At 37.1% G+C, this 19,123-nt stretch overlaps 1 protein-coding gene across 1 annotated transcript; it reads left to right on the top strand.

Moving 5' to 3' along the window:
- The first annotated feature begins 12,906 nt into the window (after positions 1-12,906).
- On the top strand, positions 12,907-18,310 carry LOC107817890 (cuscuta receptor 1). Its single transcript, XM_016643782.2, has 6 exons — positions 12,907-13,340; positions 14,224-14,364; positions 14,472-14,561; positions 15,091-15,168; positions 15,657-15,803; positions 16,083-18,310. Exons 1-6 carry the CDS (start codon positions 12,947-12,949, stop codon positions 18,251-18,253), a joined length of 3,021 nt encoding a protein of 1,006 aa, XP_016499268.1. The 5' UTR covers positions 12,907-12,946; the 3' UTR covers positions 18,254-18,310.
- Positions 18,311-19,123: the final 813 nt, after the last annotated feature.

Here is a 19,123-nt window from a genome sequence, read left to right as displayed (position 1 = left end):
TATTATACCAGACTGAAATTACCTCTAAAGATAGCGGCTCAAACTTGTGTCTTATCCAAGAGATGGTACAATTTTTGGACTACACGGCCAATTGAAAGAAGTTAGTACGTACACAATAGAAGGAAATGGATACCGTTTGGTATAGTTGGTTAAAGTCCACGTCTCTAGCATTTAGTCTAGTTAGTAGTAGTATGATCTATTATATATATAAATATGATTCTGAAAGTAGTACATTCAGTTGAACTTATTAAACTCAACATAGATTTGCCTATGTGGTTCTGGCTAAGACCTCCCCCTTTGTTTCAATAATTCCTTTCATGTTCCCTCTTCTTCAGTTTCTCTCGTACACTCATTTACCACTATTAGGGATTGCAACGAGGGCAGTGCGGGTTTAGACATATGCGGGGCGGGACGGGTTTATACATATACGGGTGTGGGGTCGGTGTAGGTTAAAATAAAAGAAATTTAATTTTTTGCAGGTGCAGTGCAGTTGCGGGTGTGGGTTTAAATTTTTTACGAAACTACAATTTTTCAAGTTCTTGTGGTTGTTGTTATGGAATTTATTTTCACTTTTCCTTCATCTGTTATGGATAAATTAATAGGATCTTTACTAATACGAACAAAATGCTTTAATTTTTTTTTTGACAAGCTGACCTTTTAGTAAATAGCTTTTGTAATTTGTTGTTAGTATCTACCTTCTGAACAGGTTTTGGAAGTCATAGAATTGGTATATCGAGTGTTAGTTTTTGAATTGAAGATTGGGATGAGTATCGCATCTCAGTAGGAAACTTTTAGCTTAAATTTTAGATTGTACTCAATGATATGGAAAGATTGGCTTTTTTGCCTAACTACATGCTTCATCTGTTGCTATTATATATTCCTTTTTTTTATAAAATTATACTTTCTCAAAAATATAACTGGTGAAAAGACTAGGTATTTGGTATTTGAAGGTAAAAAATCTAAAATATGACCGAGAATTTCTTATGGCCCTCATTTGAGGATAGAAAATCTAAAATCTAAAAAGAAAAATGGGGAGGGCGGATGGACGCGGGTGTGGTGCGAGGCAGGTGGACGGGTTAAAAGAGCTATGCGGGGCAGGTTGAAATTTTGCGGGTTAAGATAGAACCCGCACCGCCCAGCACCGCTTGCCATTCCTAGCCACAATTTTCATAATCAACATGTCTACCTTCACAAGGTAGGGATAAGGATTGTGTACATACTACCTTCCCTATACCCCGCTTGTGGGAATACACTGGGTATGTTATTGTTGTTGTACTCATTTGCCACAACTCCAGCAATCCTTTTTGTTTTACATATTTATAACTGTGTGTTCGTTCATACTTTGATCCAGTTGGATATGAATAATGGTGATTTTTAATCCCTACCTAACATCCCAAGTAATATTCTGCTTAACTCCTCTTTGACAAGGGATTTTTTACTGCTCTTTATCTGCTGTAACCAGGGGCGAACCTAAATGGTATCAGCTTAAAAATTATATTGGGCATATAGGTATCAGCTCTGAAAGAATGCAGTTATAAACTAAACAACGTTGACCCCACTTGAAACAAATTCAATGTCCAGCCCACCGGCAAAGTGGGTTCAAATCCTTTGAAGCATCTCGAGTTCGAATCGTTTCAATGCTCACAAGTCACAGCTCATATGACATTACACTTTGATTTTTTCCTATAGAAATATAGTAACTTAGAAAAGTTTTTTCCATGTATAAGTGCACATTTTATTCTTTCTTTTTTGTACATTTAACTTGTTTGCTTTTTCTATAGACATATAATTTAGGTAAAAGAAAACTAAACAATTTTACTTTTTTTGTTAGTATTTTAAATCTAAGAAGATAACAACAACAACAACATACCCAATCTTATTTCACGCCGTGGGATCTAGGAGGGTAGTGTGTACGCAGACCTTACTCCTACCTTGTGAAGATAGAGAGGTTGTTTCCAATAGACTCTCGGTTCAGCAAAAATCTAAGAAGATATAGAACTGAAAAATACACCCAAATCTCAAACCCCTTATCTGGATGAATCCTTTCACCCGTGAAAAACTCAACTTCAAAGATCCACTTCTTTAAAATACAATAATATATTTTATTATTTTCTTCAATTAATAAATTTTTGTTTTATTAACTTTTTTGGGCATTTATTTCTTTATATTTACCTGCAAGGATTGTGGTGGTGTATGTCTCGAGTTCGAACCTTTGGCATGGAGTAGGTAGAAAGTTCTTTACCCCTCCCCTTCCCCCCTCAAAAGGAGAATTTCTCGACGCGAATCTGAATTCGTCGAGCCAAAAAGCGAGTGTCAGTCATCGGATCTTCGTATGTTGAACCCGCTTGTAAAAATTCTGGATCCGCCACTGACTGTAACAACATATTTTTTGCTAATTTTCTCTTTAACAAATATTAGCTCGTGTCCCCTCTTAGTAAATTAAGGATTTCTATCTCTTAATATATTTTTTTGGCGATGGACAATCTCATCTTTTGTATACGCATTAAATCGGGTAATATTCTCCCCTTTTATTGTTTGAAAGATATCTTAATTTTAATGAAATCATTTCGATTTATTGAAAGTGGATAATTAGTAGAATAATTAGGTAGATCATTTGCTTCACTGCAGAAAACCCCATTTCTATGTTACGTTTCCAAAAAAAAGCAGTCATCCTTCGAATTCTATAGCTTGTTAGTCACACCAGACACCCCCCCTCCCCAAAAAAAAAGAAAAAATCAACCAAGCTTTAAGCGCAACCTTTATAACCTCACGACCCACTTTCAATGGCGCATTTGGCCAATCTATCCGAGAGCTCAGATTTAAGGAGGATGTTCCGCAAAGGGAAAGTAGTCACCACGGCTATCGGGTGGCATTGGAAGTAAGATCTCAGTTTCCGAGCGGCGACTACGAGAGCTGAGGCCAGTTTCTCCACATATGGGTAACGAGTTTCTGCTCCCGTTAAAATTTTACTAACGTAATAAATGGGAGATTGCGTACCTTCGTTCTCTCGGTCTAAAATCACACTTACCGCAACTTCCGAGACCGTGAGATAAACCAGCAATGTTTCATCTTTATTTAATTTTGAAAGCAATGGAGGGCTTGACAAGTATTTCTTTAAATCCCTTAAAGCCTACTGGCACTCTGGGTCCATTCGAAATTATTTTTCTTTTTGAGCAGTGCGAAGAAATGATGACACTTTTCTGATGACCGAGAAATGAACCTGCTCAAAGCTGCCAGTCTCCCCGTAAGCTTTTGGTCTTCCTTCACGTTTGATAGTTGGTCCGGGATGTATTCTATGCCTTGATCTTATCTGGGTTTACCTCAATTCCCCTATGTGATAGCAGAAATCCCAGAAACTTACGAAAGCTAACCCCGAACGCGCATTTCTCGGGATTAAGTTTCATATTATGCTTCCTTAGGATGTTGAAAGTTTCTTCCAGATGTTTAAGATGATCACCTGCATTTAAAGACTTAACGAACATATCGTCTATATAAACTTCCATAGTTTTTCCTATTTGATTTTCAAACATCTTGTTCACGAGCCGTTAATAAATGGCTCCGGCGTTTTTCAACCCGAAGGGCATCACATTGTAGCAATATATACCGAAATTAGTTATAAACGAAGTTTTTTCCTGATCCTCCAGATTTATCTTAATTTAGTTGTATCTAGAATAAGCATAGAGAAAACTCATTAACTCGTGTCCGGTCATGGCATCAATCATTTGATCAATGTTTGGCAGTGGAAACGAGTCTTTCGAGCACACCTTGTTAAGATCTTTATAATTTACACACATGCGAAACTTATTGTTCTTCTTAGGAACTACTACTGTTGGGATTAAAGATTGGTGAATGGGAAATGGATGGAAGAAAGTGGAGGGAAAGTGAGCTTCCTTTTGCTTTAGAAAGAGCAAAGTGTCCCTCATTGGTAGTGAAAATAAAAATAAATGTGCTTATATTGAGAAAGCATTTCTCTTGGTGTTAAATGGGTTGGAAAGAAAGTAAGCCTCGCATTATCGTCGTTGTCGCTCGCTCGGCTTCGGATTCGACTTCGGATTCGGTCAAAGAACCATTGATTGATTAAATCCATTTTCCTGCAATATTCCCACCTGTTCCAACAGCCATGGTTGTTTCTGAAAGGTTACAAACCTTTTCAGAAAATCCCAGAATCTTTCCTTATAAAATTTTCTGATTTTCTTCTTCTTCTTCTTCTTCTTCTTCTTCTGCACAAAATTTTTCAGTGTGTTTTACAACCATTGAGCTGTTGGGATTAAAGATTGGTTAATGAAATATAGAGGGAGGGAAAGTGAGCTCCCTTTTGCTTTAGAAAGAGCAAAGTGTCCCTCATTGGTGGTGGAAAGAAAAATGAATGTGCTTATATTGAGAAAGCACTTCCCTTGGTGTTAAATGGGTTGGAAAGAAAATAAACCTCGCGTCGTCATCGTCGTCGTCGTCACTCGCTCGGCTTAGACTTCGGCTTCGAATTCGGATTCGGATTCAGATTCGATCAAAGATCAATTGATTAATTAAACCCGTTTTCCTGCAATATTCCCACTTGTTCCAACAGTCATGGCTATTTCTGAAAGGTTGCAAACCTTTCAGAAAATCCCAGAATCTTTTCTTACGAAATTTTCTGATTTTCTTCTTCTTCTTCTTCTGCACAAAAATTTCTAGTGTGTTTTACAACCATTGAGTAGTTCGAAGTTTATCAGAGTTTTTGGTACCAATACACCGGTGAGTAAAAATCGTTCTATCTTGGGAGGATAATATTCCAGCACCTCGTGTACTTGAGGGGAATAATTTTTTTAAGGACACACCGTGCATTCAGTGGGCTCGATTTATTCCAAAATTATTTTCAGACGTTATTTCGACATTCTGTTGCTACTAACTTTCTGTTTTTGAAGTTTACGGTTTTTTATTATTTATTACAGTAATAGAAATTGAATAACAATCTTAAGGAAATTATTTTATTGTATTCTGTATTCTGTTTTTTGGAGATTAAAACCTGTGTGATTTCTACTCCTTCTGAATTTCTCTATTCTGATTTGAAGATATAAAAACTTCATCGAAATATGAAAATTCAGAAACGATTTGAAAAACATAAAAACTTCATCGTTTACTGTGAAATAATATATAAAAGCTTCGGTTTTTATTTATTAAACTTATTATTCATCGTTCATTACAGTACTGTTTACTATTCTATTTTTTGCCATTAATTGAACTCTTCTGTTGTTGACAGAGAGAAATGGAAATTGATAATGAAAATTCTTCTGCGATTGATGCGACAATGACGATAGCCTCGTCAAGCCGAACTGATGTTCCATTGGCCGAGAAACCGGGGAAATGTTCTGGAACCAACTTCAAAGGATGGAAGCAAAGGGTGTTCTTCTGGTATATTGCACTTGGTATGCAGAAATTCACCAGTGAAGAACCTCCAGTATCTGCCGCAAACATGCCGGACAACGGGAAATTTATGATTGTTGAGGTGTGGAAACAGGCAGATTTTCTTTGCAAAGGCTATATCCTAAGTGCTTTGGAGGATGACTTGTACAACGTCTACAATGTTACGAATACTTTGAAAGAATTATGGGACGCACTTAAGAAGAAGTACAAGACTGAAGATGCATGCTTGAAGAAGTTTGTGGTTGCCATATTTCTAGACTATAAAATGATAGACAGCAAAACCGTTGGAACCCAAGTTCAAGAGTTTCAACTTATTTTTCACGACCTTATTGTTGAAGGTATAGTCGGAAATGAAGCATTTCAAGTGGCTGCAATGATTGAAAAATTGCCTCCTTCGTGAAGAGATTTCAAAAACTATCTTAAGCACAAGCGCAAAGAGATGAATTTAGAAGATCTTGTGATTCGTCTCAAGATTGAGGAAGATAACCAAAAAGCCAAGAAGAAGTCTCATGGAAATTCAACGATTATGGGAGCTAATATCGTTGAGGAGACTGCTCCAAAAAATAAGAAGAGGAAGAGGTCTTCTGGACAGACTAAGGAGCAGAACAAAAATAAATTCAAGGGCAACTACTAAAATTGTGGAAAAGCTGGTCACAAAGCTCCTGATTGTGGTCTCCCGAAAAAAGATAAGAAGAAGGGACATGCCAACATAGTGGAGAAAAATAATTACATTGATGATCTACATGCAATGCTTTCGGAATATAACCTAGTTGGAAATTCGAAGGAGTGGTGGATTGATATGGAGACACTCGACATGTTTGTGCTGTCAAAGAAGCATTTGCGACTTACTCTACTGCTGGTCCCGAAGAAGAGCTTTTCATGGGAAATACTGCAACAACCAAGATTGAAGGTTATGGGAAGATATTTCTGAAGATGACTTCCGGCAAGGTGTTAACGCTCAACAACGTTCTTGATGTTCCTACTATTAGAAAGAATTTAGTTTCTACTTCTTTACTTGTTAAGAATGGATTCAAATGTGTATTTGTATCTGACAAAGTTGTTGTAAGAAAAAATGAAATATATGTTTAGAAAGGGCTGCCTCACCGAGGGCCTTTTCAAACACAATATAATGGTTGTTAACCGTATGAATAAAATTTTATTTTTTTCTTATTTATTGGAGTCAAATAATTTATGGCATATTCGTTTAGGATATGTCAATTAAAAAACCTTGCGGAAGTTAATTAATTTAGAAGTATTACCTAAATTCCAGTGTAATAAATCAAAATGTCTAATATGTGTTGAATCTAAGTTTATAAAATATCCTTATATGTCTGTTGAAAGGAATTCAAATCCTTTAAACTTAATTTATACTGACATTTGTGATATGAAGTCGACACCATCTCGAGGTGGAAAAAAGTATTTTATTACTTTTATTGACGATTGCACTCGATATTGTTATGTTTATTTGCTTAATAATAAGGATGAAGCAATTGAAGCATTTAAGCAATACAAGAATGAAGTGGAGAATCAATTGAATAAAAAGATCAAAATGATTAGAAGTGATAGGGGTGGAGAATATGAATCTCCGTTTGCAGAAATATGTTTGGAATATGAAATTATCCATCAAACTAATGCCCCCTACACACCTCAATCCAATGGAATTGCGGAAAGGAAAAATCGAACATTAGGAAATGATGAATTCTTTATTAGACAAGTGAGGCTTGCTCAGTTGGTAAATCATCTCCACCCACAGCCGTTAGGTCCTGGGTTCGAGTCACGCTGGAGGGGAAGTATGAAAACACTATAGATCTTTTTAATTTGGGAAAGATTTAAAAAAAAAGGTAAATTCTTTATTAATAAGTTCCGGATTACCGTAAAGTTTGTGGGGGTGATTTGTCCTTACAACTAACTGAATACTCAACAGAGTACCCCACAATAAAACACAATCTATTCATATGAAAAATGAAAAGGAAGAAAACCAACTTGAAATATTTCAAAGTGTGGGGTGTTTAGCAAATGTACAAGTAACTTTACCCAAAAGTGTAAACATCGGACCAAAAATCGTGGATTGCATTTTTATTGGATATACTACAAACAATAAAGCATGCCGGTTTTTGGTTCATAAATCTAATAATCCCGAAATTCATGTTAATACGGTAATTGAATCAGATAATCCTGAATTCTTTAAAAGCATCTATCCGTATAAAACTGAATGTGAGTCGTTAAGTGAAAGACTTAAATGACCACGGGAAGAACCAAAGGAAAATCCTCCAAGTAATGAAGATCCAAGGAGTAGTAAATGTCAAAGAACATCTAATTCCGTTGGACCCGATTTTGTGACATTCTTGCTTGAAAATGAGCCTCAAATGTTCAAAGCACCTATGTCATCTTATGATTCAACATTTTGGAAAGAGGCAGTAATAGAGAGATTCAATCAATTTTAGATAACCATACATGGGAATTGGTTGATCTTCCTCTAGGAAATAAGCCTTTAGGTTCGAAATGGATCTTTAAACGGAAAATGAAAGTTGATGATAATATTGACAAATATAAGGTATGACTTGTTGTCAAAGGTTATAGACAAAAGGAAGGCCTTGATTACTTTGACACTTACTCGCCAGTAACGAGGATAACATATATTAGGGTGTTAGTGGCACTAGCGACCGTATATGGTCTTGAAATCTATCAAATGGATGTTAAAACAGCTTTCTTAAATGGAGAATTGGAGGAAGAGATTTACATGAAACAGCTTGAGGGTTTTGTGGTTCCGGGTAAAGGAAAGAAAGTGTGAAACTTGTTAAGTCGCTTTATAGACTTAAACAAGCACCCAAATAATGGCATGCCAAATTTGACCAAACAATATTGGCAAGTGGGTTTAAAATCAACGAGTGTGACAAATGTGTTTACATTAAAAACACTCCAGGATATGAAGTCATTGTTTGTTTATATGTTGATGACATGTTGATAATGAGCAAAAATATGGCAAATATAAATGCTACTAAGTGCATGTTGGCTAGCAAATTCGACATGAAAGATTTAGGAGTTGCTGATGTAATCTTAGGAATCAGAATTCACAAGACTTCACAAGGTCTAGAATTATCACAGTCTCACTACATTAAAAAGGTACTTGACAGGTTCAAGTATTTGGATTTCAAAATTGCTAAGACTCCAATTGACGTGAGTTATGCACTTCAAAAGAATGAAGGTGAAAGTGACTCACAACTGGACTATGCAAGAATATTGGGAAGTTTGATGTATATCATGAATTGTACGCGACCAGATATAACATGTGCTATTAGTAAACTGAGTTAATTTACAAGTAATCCCAATAAAATACATTGGATGGCAATGAAACGAGTTTTGGGGTATCTGAAACATACCCAAAATTACGCTTTGCATTATAACAAATATCCCTCCGTGATTGAGGGATATAGTGATGCACATTAGATCACCGGATCATCCGAAGATAAATCCACGAGTGGATATGTTTTCACACAGTGTCTTGGGAATCATCCAAACAAACGTGCATCGCCCGTTCTACAATGGAATTTGAATTCATAGCTTTAGATAAGGCTCATGAAGAAGCTGAATGGCTCCAAAATTTCTTGGAAGATATTCCATTTTGGCCCAAACCTTTGGAACCTATATGTATATATTGTGATAGTCAAGCGATAATAGGCAGGGCATGGAGTGTTATGTATAACGGATAATCTCGTCATATACGACGGAGACACAATACCGTTAGACAACTACTCTCTAGTGGTGTTATCACGATTGACTATGTAAAGTCAAGATATAACGTGTCGGATACACTTACAAAAGGCCTATCTAGAGAGGCAGTTGAAAGATCATCAAACGGAATGAGGTTAAGGTCTAGGACAAGTCATCATGGCAGTAACTCTACCTAGCAGACTGGAGATCCCAAGAGTTAGTTTCAAAGAGATCAAACAAAGTTATGAATGATGGTTCAACATTGTCAAATAACTCAACCCATTCTCGTGATGAAGACAATGTTCATAAATCAAGGTAAAGCATTAAGGCTTTTTGATGAGTCAATAAAGCTTAAAGCTTTTTAATGATTTGCTAAGTACGGCAGGATATGACCAGATAGTGTGTCTATAGGATCACACATTTAGAAATTACCTATGTGAGTGTGAAGTGTAAGCCGCTTCAAGGGGAATGAAAGTAAAGGCACATTCTCTAAGCACTCATGAAACCAGACGGTGTTCATGGCCGTAACGAATACAACAGTGAAAACCATAGATGGTTAAGGGTTGATTGTGTGACTTATGTTGTCTAGGTATACAACAAAGCTCGACGGTGCAAAGGTATCAAATCTACTGATTAACCGAGTATATCCGATATAAGTTCATTATGAAAAGTTCAAAGGGAAACCTACTTATCGAGATGCAATTAATCCTTGCCTGTAAATCACACACTCGTCCGTGCATTCCTTTGTCTTATAGCCATTCCCCATTCATATGGGAGATTGTTGGGATTAAAGATTTGTGAATAGGAAATTGAGGGAAGAAAGTGGAGGAAAAGTGAGCTCCATTTTGCTTTAGAAAGAGCAAAGTGTCCCTCATTGGTGGTGGAAAGAAAAATGAATTTGCTTATATTGAGACAACACTTCCCTTGGTATTAAATGGGTTGGAAAGAAAGTAAGTCTCGCGTCGTCGTCGTCGTTCGCTCGGTTCGGCTTAGGATTCGGAATTGGTCAAAGATCGATTGACTGATTAATCTTTTTAGACAAAATTTCTTTCAATTATATAATTAATTAACAAAAATTTAACCTGGAATAACCCAGGACCCGCGACGCGACCCAGTCCGGTTCGTTTTCTTTTTCGGATTATTTTAAATCTGTTTTCCCTTAATATTTCAAATAGAAATATTCCCACCTGTTCCAACAGCCATGACTGTTTTTGAAAGGTTGCAAACCTTTTCAAAAAATCCCAGAATCTTTCCTTACAAAATTTTCTGATTTTCTTCTTCTTTTTCTTCTTCTTCTTCTTCTACACGAAATTTTTTAGTGTGTTTTACAACCATTGAGTGGTTCGAAGTTCATCAGAGTTTTTGGTACCAATATACTGGTGAGTAAAAATCGTTCTATCCTGGGAGGATAATATTTCAGAACCTCGGGTATTTGAAGGGAATAGTTTCCTTAAGGACACGCTGTGCATTCGGTGGGCTCGATTTATTTCGAAACTATTTTCAGATATTATTTCGACATTCTGTTGCTACTAACTTTCTGTTTCTGAAGTTTATTATTTTTTATTATTTATTGCAGTAATACAGATTGAATAACAACTACTACATTGGCTAGCCAGTCTGGATATCTTACCTATCGATTGAACCGATATTAAGTAAGCGAGTTACCTCTTCTTTGACGAATTTATTCCTGACTTCGGCAATCAGGCATTTCTTTTGTCTTACCAAAGGTATGTTGGGATCCAAGTTTAACTTGTGTACGGCTACCTCTGTCGGGATGTCTTTCATATACTCTTGCGACCATGCAAAACAATTGGCGTTAGATTTAAGGAATTTAATAAAGTCGGACCTGAGTTCTGGGTGCAGTCCTGTCCCCAAGTGGTATTTCCTTTCTAGGAATTCTTCAAACAATGCCACTTGCTCCAGCTCTTCCGCTGTGGACTTCGTTGCACCGGTCTCTTCTAGAACTTGAAAATATCTCGGCACATGATAATATTCTGATGCCTCTGCCCCCGGACTAACTTCATTTAGTTCGGGAGTAGGTGTCGGTCCCTATAATTGCTATGCCACGTGTTCCTTTCCTTTGCTACTAGAGACCGAAATTGCATTCATCTCCCTTGCCGCTAGTTGATCACCTCTTATCTGCTTAATTCCTTCGGGTGTTGGAAACTTCAGCAATTAATGATACATTGATGGTATAGCTTTCATCTCGTGCAACCATGGCCTTCCCAGAATGATGTTGTATCCCATATCACCATCTACCACTTCGAAAAGAGTTATTTTTATTACTTCTTTAGCGTTCATGAGTAATAAAATTTCTCCTAGAGTTGTCACACTTACGAGGTTAACGAGAGCAACATTCTCTCCTTCTGGAATCGGGTAACGAACTCTCGTAGCAGCTCAGACTCTCCTTGCACAATCCTGAATATGTAGGCCTTTCGGGCCTGTACTTTTCTAGCCCCGGCATGAGCCTTGATGAAAGAATCCGCGAGCATTTCAAATGAGTCTATGGAATGCTCGGGTAACAACGAATACCATGTCAAGGATCCCGTTGTGAGGGTTTCTCCAAATTTCTTTAGCAACACAGATTCAATTTCGTGAGGAGCTAAATCATTTCCCTTTACCGCCATTGTGTAGGTGGTAATATGCTCCTGGGGGTCTGAAATTCCTTCATACTTTGGCGCTTCAAGCATTTTGAACCGCTTCGGGATTAACTTTGGTGTCTCACTTGGCTTGTATGTCAATTGAGTACACTTTTTCGAGTTCAGACCTTTCAGCACTGGTGGCGCGCCCGGGATATGGTTCATGCGGGTGTTCACTTCCCTCATAAACCGTAAAAGTTTATTCTTGAAAGGATCATTCTCGTTGTTGAGTTCGGATCCGCTCCCCCTTCCCCATCAGAACCAATTTCACCCCGGGGAATGTTGTTGTCGACCCTCTGCGTTGTTTGATTCACGGGGACCCCAGGAGGAATCAGATCTTGTCTGTTTGCATTATTTGAAGCTCCCAACAACGCCTGCTTCAACTCCGTCATAACGTTATCATATCGCGTGAGGTGACCTAGAATGATCGCATGTTGCTCTTGCAAGACCCTTACTGCGTCAATGACTTGTTCCTTATCAGCATCATCGGGAGTTGTCTCCCGAACATGTCGAGGATATTGCCTGGCATGCACCAGTGTAGCGTCATTCCCCTCATTATGGGTGTCACTGATTGAGTCCTCGAAATAAGGTTGATCCCCTCGAATCTCGAGGTTGTGCATGTTGTTAGCAGTGTTATCTGTCATTTCTTATGATTTTTTCTAAGACAAAATAATCAAAACACGTTAGTAAAAAGGGCAAGGATCAATTTAATTACACAGTTGTCTAGGCCCCACGGTAGACGCCAAATTATTTATCCGTAAAATGGTACAGTTGAATTTATACGTGGTTTCTAGACAAATGAATTAATTTGACCCTGAAATAATTTAATAATCGAAGAATTATTAAATTAGTGTGACGGTCAAAATAAATAAGTTTGACTTTTGAAATCTGAGAGCCACCACATAAATAGAGACGGATGGAGCATATAGTTCCAGTCAACAAGGATATAGAAATTAGTGTGAAGGTACATAGCCCTAAATATGGTACTAACCAACATTTCTTAAAAAATTACAAGTAAAATATTAAATTTTAATAGTATATAAAATATATTGAAAATAAGTTATCGGATATTTTTTTATTTATTTCAAATTTAAACACATAATAAAAAGAATGGCTTCGGCACTTATATATATATATATATATATATATATACATGTTGAGTCTTAAGGCAGAACAAGTAAGTCAAGAGACTAAATATGAGAGAATTCTGCTTGTGGATGTTAATTTTGTTCTTAGCAAATGAGTGGTGTAGCTGTTATGGTTGTTGGAAAGAAGAAAGAATTGCTCTTTTGAAACTCAAAGAAAACATAAACTACACAAATGGTGCATATTTTTCAACATGGGTAGCTAATGAAACTTCAAATTGTTGTCAATGGGAAGGAATTATTTGCAGCAACAGTAGCAGAAAAGTCACAGAGTTGTCAATATCAGTGAAGACTTTTATTAAAAAGGATATTTCTGGCATTGAAAGTTTAAATACTGATAATTGGAGAAATTGGCATTTCAATGCATCTTTGTTTCTTCCTTTCAAGAATCTCAAAGCTCTTCTTCTCCGCGGACATTCTATAGCTAATTGGATTGAGAATGAAGGTTCGTCTTCTAACTGTTTGTAAATATGCCCGAGAAGCGGTTGGTGAATATGTTTCCCATAGTATTTAAGTTATATACAATAGGGGCAGCCTCGTGCACTAAACATTTCGTATTCACGTAGGGTTCGAGAAAAGGCTGCACCCTAGAAGGTGTAATGTAGATGTGACCTATAAGTCATGGATTCGAGCCGTGAAATAAGTCATTGATCATGGTAGGCTGATATGACCTATAGGTCATGGGTTCGAGCCGTGAAATCAGCCTACCATGATCAACGATTGATTCCACAGCTCGAACTCATGACCTATAGGTCACACGGAGACAACTACTGTTGCTCCACAGTAGGGGCAGCCGGGTATACGAAGTATGCCGTATTCATGCAGGCTATGGGGAAGGGTTGCACCCCAAGGAGTGTGACGTAGACAGTTTACCCTAATGCAAGTATCGATGGTTGATTCTACGGCTCAAACCCATGACCTATAGGTCATACAAAGACCCGTGGCGAAGCCAGTAAATTCAATAAGGGTGTTCAAATTTTGAACATCCTTTGCCAGTGGGCTATGCAAGAGTGTTCAAAATCTATTTTTTAATCAATAACAAGTAATATCTTACTTTATACGTAGTATAATATTTTGGCGAAGGGTGTTAAGTTGACCACTCTTGGGTCAACATAGCTTCACCCCTGACGGAGCCAAGGTTCCCCATCCTTAAGTTATATACAGTGATAGTGTAATTTTTGTAACACTATTAGAACAACATTAATCGAGTGTAGCGGATTATTATTCTATAAAGAGTTCTTTGTTTGTTATTTGTCAACTTAACCTCAGGCTGTGAAAACTTAAAACTGTCAGTACACAAAATAATTTTTTGATCAGTTTATTTACAGGTTTCGAAAAACTGAAACAACTAACAAAACTGGAAAAGCTAGATTTGGCTGGGAACAACTTCAATCGCAGCATATTTCCATCTCTTAGTCAACTTACATCTCTCAAGTCACTGAACCTCGGACGTAACAACATTGAATCAGGTCATAACTCGTGATTGATTTCCTCTGTTTACCACTTAATTCGAACTATTTTAATATCGCCAAAACAACAATGACATATGTAACTCATCAATTTTCTTAATTCTCAGGTAATGAAAGATTGTCAGGGTTAAGCAATCTGGAGAGCTTAGATTTAAGCGTTAACAGATTGAATGATGAAAGTGTTCTCTCTGCTCTAGGTAGAAATTTCTCTCTTCAAAGACATTTATTTACCCTTTTACTTTGGGAAAACGGTCATAATCACTTTTTTGTACCCTATGAAATATCTTAAATTTAACTCTTCGTTATACTTTGGGGCTATTCATACTCTTACCCTTAGCAAATTGTCTCATATTTGTCCTTGACTTTAACAGAGATCCAGTAGGGATTGGGTGAATTCCACGTGTCAAAATACTTTGAGAAAAATCCATATTTACCATTCTACTTTGGGTAAATATGAACCTTTCTCTCGAAGTATTTTTGATACGTGAAAAAATTCACTCAGTCCATGCTAGATCTCCGTTAAAGTCAAGGCAAAATGATACAATTTGCTAAGATATTTGGTATGAATGACTTCAAGGGTATGAATGACTTCAAGCATAACAGATTATAAAAGTAAGATATTTGGTACAGTAAATTGGTAAATTTGATCCTTTTCCATTTTACCATTGCTGCTTTTGTTCCTACATGGGAAAGTTTCCTGATAACAGTTTATAAATACTTGACCAGAGCTAAATACATTTAGTACAACTTTGAAGAAGCTCAATATAAGGTACAACAGTTTTCAAAGCTTTATGCCAAATGAAGGTACATTTTGTTCCTTGAGCTTATTGTTTTCCAGATGATCCTGTCGTAATGATGTGCATGCGATTTAGATATATATGTATTACGTACTCAATCAAAATATCAAGCTCAAAACTCAAAAGAATTGAAAACCGCAAAAAACCCACTTACAACTCCATAGAGCTCCATTTGCATTAAAAATGTTTGAAATCCAAAGTATTTTAATAGTGCCATTTTCAATGAATTTGAAACTCTTACACTTTAGTGTTAATTCCAAATCCTAAACATTATAGTCTTATGGTAACTAAAAGTACAATTTTGCTGGAAATACTTACAAGTACCAAAGTTTTGCAAAGCATTTAGTCGTCCCCTTTTTCAAACAACAATTAAAATATGCATGCTATGATTTTGACATATTTATTGTCATCAGTTACACTAACTACAAGCATAACTTTGCAAACCTATAATGAACTATGTGTTGATGATTCTTTTGTGTTTCTTTTACATGCAAGAGTTGGGAATTCTGAGAAATATAAAGTATTTACTTTTGGATGGGAATACATTGGACAAAAACTTTCTACAGAGCAGTGGTGTAATGCCGTCCCTTAAAGTATTATCAGTATCTAACTGCGGCCTGAATGGAACCCTACCTATTCCAGGTAATCTTAAACAACCAACTGCAATTAGAATGAATGATATATTTTCAATTGAAGTGATAGCTTGACAAGGAATATTCCATGCACATTATTGTAGGACACAATTGATTAAGAGCATATGTTTGTCTGAGTTAACATAACACAGTTTACTTCATTTTACTTTTCTCACTTACCATCTTTGTTTGAAGTTTCCTAGCAGTTTGGTTTGCATGTTTCCTATATTTTCTGCAAAGGCTGCAATATAGACATGTAATAACAGATAGCTATTTGTTTTTCATATAGGTTTATGCAATCTAAAATATCTTGAAGAACTAAGTCTCAGCTTCAACAACTTCCATGGAAATCTTCCTCCATGTCTTGGAAACTTAACATTACTTCGGGTAATTGATCTCACTCAAAATCAGTTTACGGGAAATATTGCCTCATCTCCACTTTCAAGTCTTTTGTCCCTTGAATATCTTTTGCTGAAAAACAACAACTTTGAAATCCCAATTTCATTCGAGTCATTTGCTAACCATTCAAACCTTAAGTATGTCATTCCTGACGGCAATTCATTAGTTGTAAAAACTTCTACTAGAAATTGGATCCCAAAGTTTCAATTGGAAGCCTTGTCTTTGACTAAAAACTGCTCTGTAATACCAAATTTCCTTCATTATCAACATCAGTTGCGTCAACTTAGTCTATCTGACTGCAACATTGGTGGAAACTTTCCAAATTGGTTGTTGGAGAATAATCCTAGACTTGAAGAAGTTTATTTGGATGGAAATGCGTTCACTGGATCTCTTCATGAGTTGTCCTTCCTTCCTAATATGAAATTTTTTGATATCTCAAGGAACAAGATTCAGGGACAACTTCCTCCCAACATCAGTTCCATTTTCCCGAATATCTTGAGGTTAAAAATGTCCAACAATATGCTTGAAGGCATGTTGCCTTCAAGTTTTAGCGACATGAAGAACCTACTTTTCTTGGATTTAGCAGATAATAAGTTATCAGGAGACTTACCGATTGAATTGGCTCGTAATGGATTATTCTTTCTGAGACTGTCGAATAACATGTTGGAAGGGGAAATATTTCCAGTGTCAACCAACATCAATAATCTTCAGTACTTATACTTGGATGGAAACAACTTCTCAGGCTCAATTCCACAAAAGTTGTCCTCTGCTTCCTTGAGTTCACTGGATTTAAGTAACAACAGTTTGTCTGGAAATCTACCTTCTTGGATTGGTTACATCCCCTCATTAACCTCCCTCGCGTTATCTAGAAACCATCTAAAGGGTCCTATTCCAGCAGATTATTGTAGACTTGAAAAGCTTGAGGTTTTAGATCTCTCAAGAAACAACCTTGTTGGTGTGATTCCATCATGTTTCAGTGCTTCCCAAAACCTTAAACGTGTCTATTTGAGCAAAAACAATTTACGAGGGCAATTCGATGTGTTCTCAAATAGCTCAGATTTAACGGTATTGGATCTTAAAGATAACAACTTCACCGGTTCAATTCCAAAATGGTTAGGCAGTATTGAAATAAACACCTTACTCTTGAAAGGAAACCATCTTCAAGGCAACATTCCCACAGAGTTGTGCCATGCGAGTGAATTGAGAATCATGGATCTGTCTCATAATAATCTCTCGGGACCTATTCCTCGTTGCTTTGGAAACATAATGCAAATAGCAGGGATCAGTGAAGCATATCCCTACGGTCCAATATTTAGTTATCCAAGACTCCAGACGTGGGGTAGAGATACCATGGTATATGTAGAAGATTCAATGGAGAGATCGACAGTTTCCTATCAAGATAACTATGCATGGGTTGGGGCAGAGTTTACAACCAAATATAATACGTATTCCTATGAAGGTAGCATTGTTGATTATATGTTTGGGATTGATCTTTCTTACAACCAATTAAGTGGTGACATACCTAAGGAACTCTGTAATCTTACTGAAATTCGGGCACTAAACTTGTCACATAACCACATAACTGGCGCGATATCATCAGAATTCTCAAATCTCCAGAATATTGAGAGTTTGGATCTATCATACAACAACTTGACTGGGAGGATTCCCTCTCAACTTGTAGAGTTGACAAGTCTAGCAATTTTTAGCGTGGCACATAATAATTTAACAGGTATGACTCCACAGCGTACATCTCAATTTGCAACTTTCACTGATAGCAGTTACCAGGGAAATCCTTTTCTTTGTGGTACTCCATTACATATCAATTGCATGGAGACCAAAGAGATACCAATATCACCTCGTGCGCCAGATTTCTGTGAAGATGATACTGGTTTTCTAGATATGGAGTCGTTCTATATTTCTTTTCTTGTGGCATATGCAAATTTGGTGCTTGTAATTGCTGTAGTCCTTTGGCTAAACCCCTATTGGAGATATGTTTGGTTTTATTACATTGAGTCTTTTATGTATTCATGTTACTATCTTTTTGCTTCCAAATGTACATGACCTTTCATATTAATAGTCACTTTAATTGCGTTGCATAATTGCATTTCATTATGTAAATCGTGTGTGTGAGTTGTTCTTGGGTACCTTCAAGTTTGTTAATACTAGTGAAAGTTTTATTGATTTCCTTGTGTCATGCAAAAGCAATTTATCAAACGTTAGTGAAAAAATGAACTAGTGTGCTCTCAACAGGGTTTTATATCGACCTGCTTTATTAGTTTTGACATGGAGAGCTATAGAAAGTACTCAAAAGTAACTCGTTTTACTTTAACCACCAAAGGATGTGGTACAGTGGATGGGACTGCTCCTCTCTTAACCAGAGGTCTCGGGTTCGAGCCTTGGGTATGAAAAAATCCTTGGTAGGGAGCGCTTACCCCCTCCCCCCCGAATGGGGCCCTACCTGACGCGAATCCGGATATAGTTGGGCTCCAATATGGGTGCCGGACACCGGGTGGGAAATCAAAAATTTGTTTTACTTTTCTTCTTTTTATATGTTCTCTTCTGATTCAATTTGCAAGTAAAGGATGGCTTGCTTGTACAACCAAATTTATGTTTTCAGTAGGTAGAAGAGTATTGGACAAGAGTGGGTTGCTCTAGCGGTGAGTACCCTCCACTTTCAACCAAGAGGTTGTGAGTTCGAGTCACCCCAAGAGCAAGGTGGGAAGTTTTTGGAGGGACGGATGTCGAGGGTTTATCGGAAACAGCCTCTCTACCCCAGGGCAGGGGTAAGGTCTGCGTACACACTACCCTCCCCAGACCTCACTGGTAGGATTATACTGGGTTGTTGTTGTTGTAGGTAGAAGAGTATTGATATGTACAATGGTTTTCAAAAGGGAAAAGGCTCAAAAATGACCTCGTGGTATTTGAAATTGA

This window comes from Nicotiana tabacum, chromosome 11, assembly GCF_000715075.1.
Source record: "Nicotiana tabacum cultivar K326 chromosome 11, ASM71507v2, whole genome shotgun sequence".
Classification (NCBI taxonomy): Eukaryota; Viridiplantae; Streptophyta; class Magnoliopsida; order Solanales; family Solanaceae; genus Nicotiana; species Nicotiana tabacum.
Note: the sequence above shows the minus strand (reverse complement) of the source record. Positions and strands in the feature narration are given on the sequence as shown.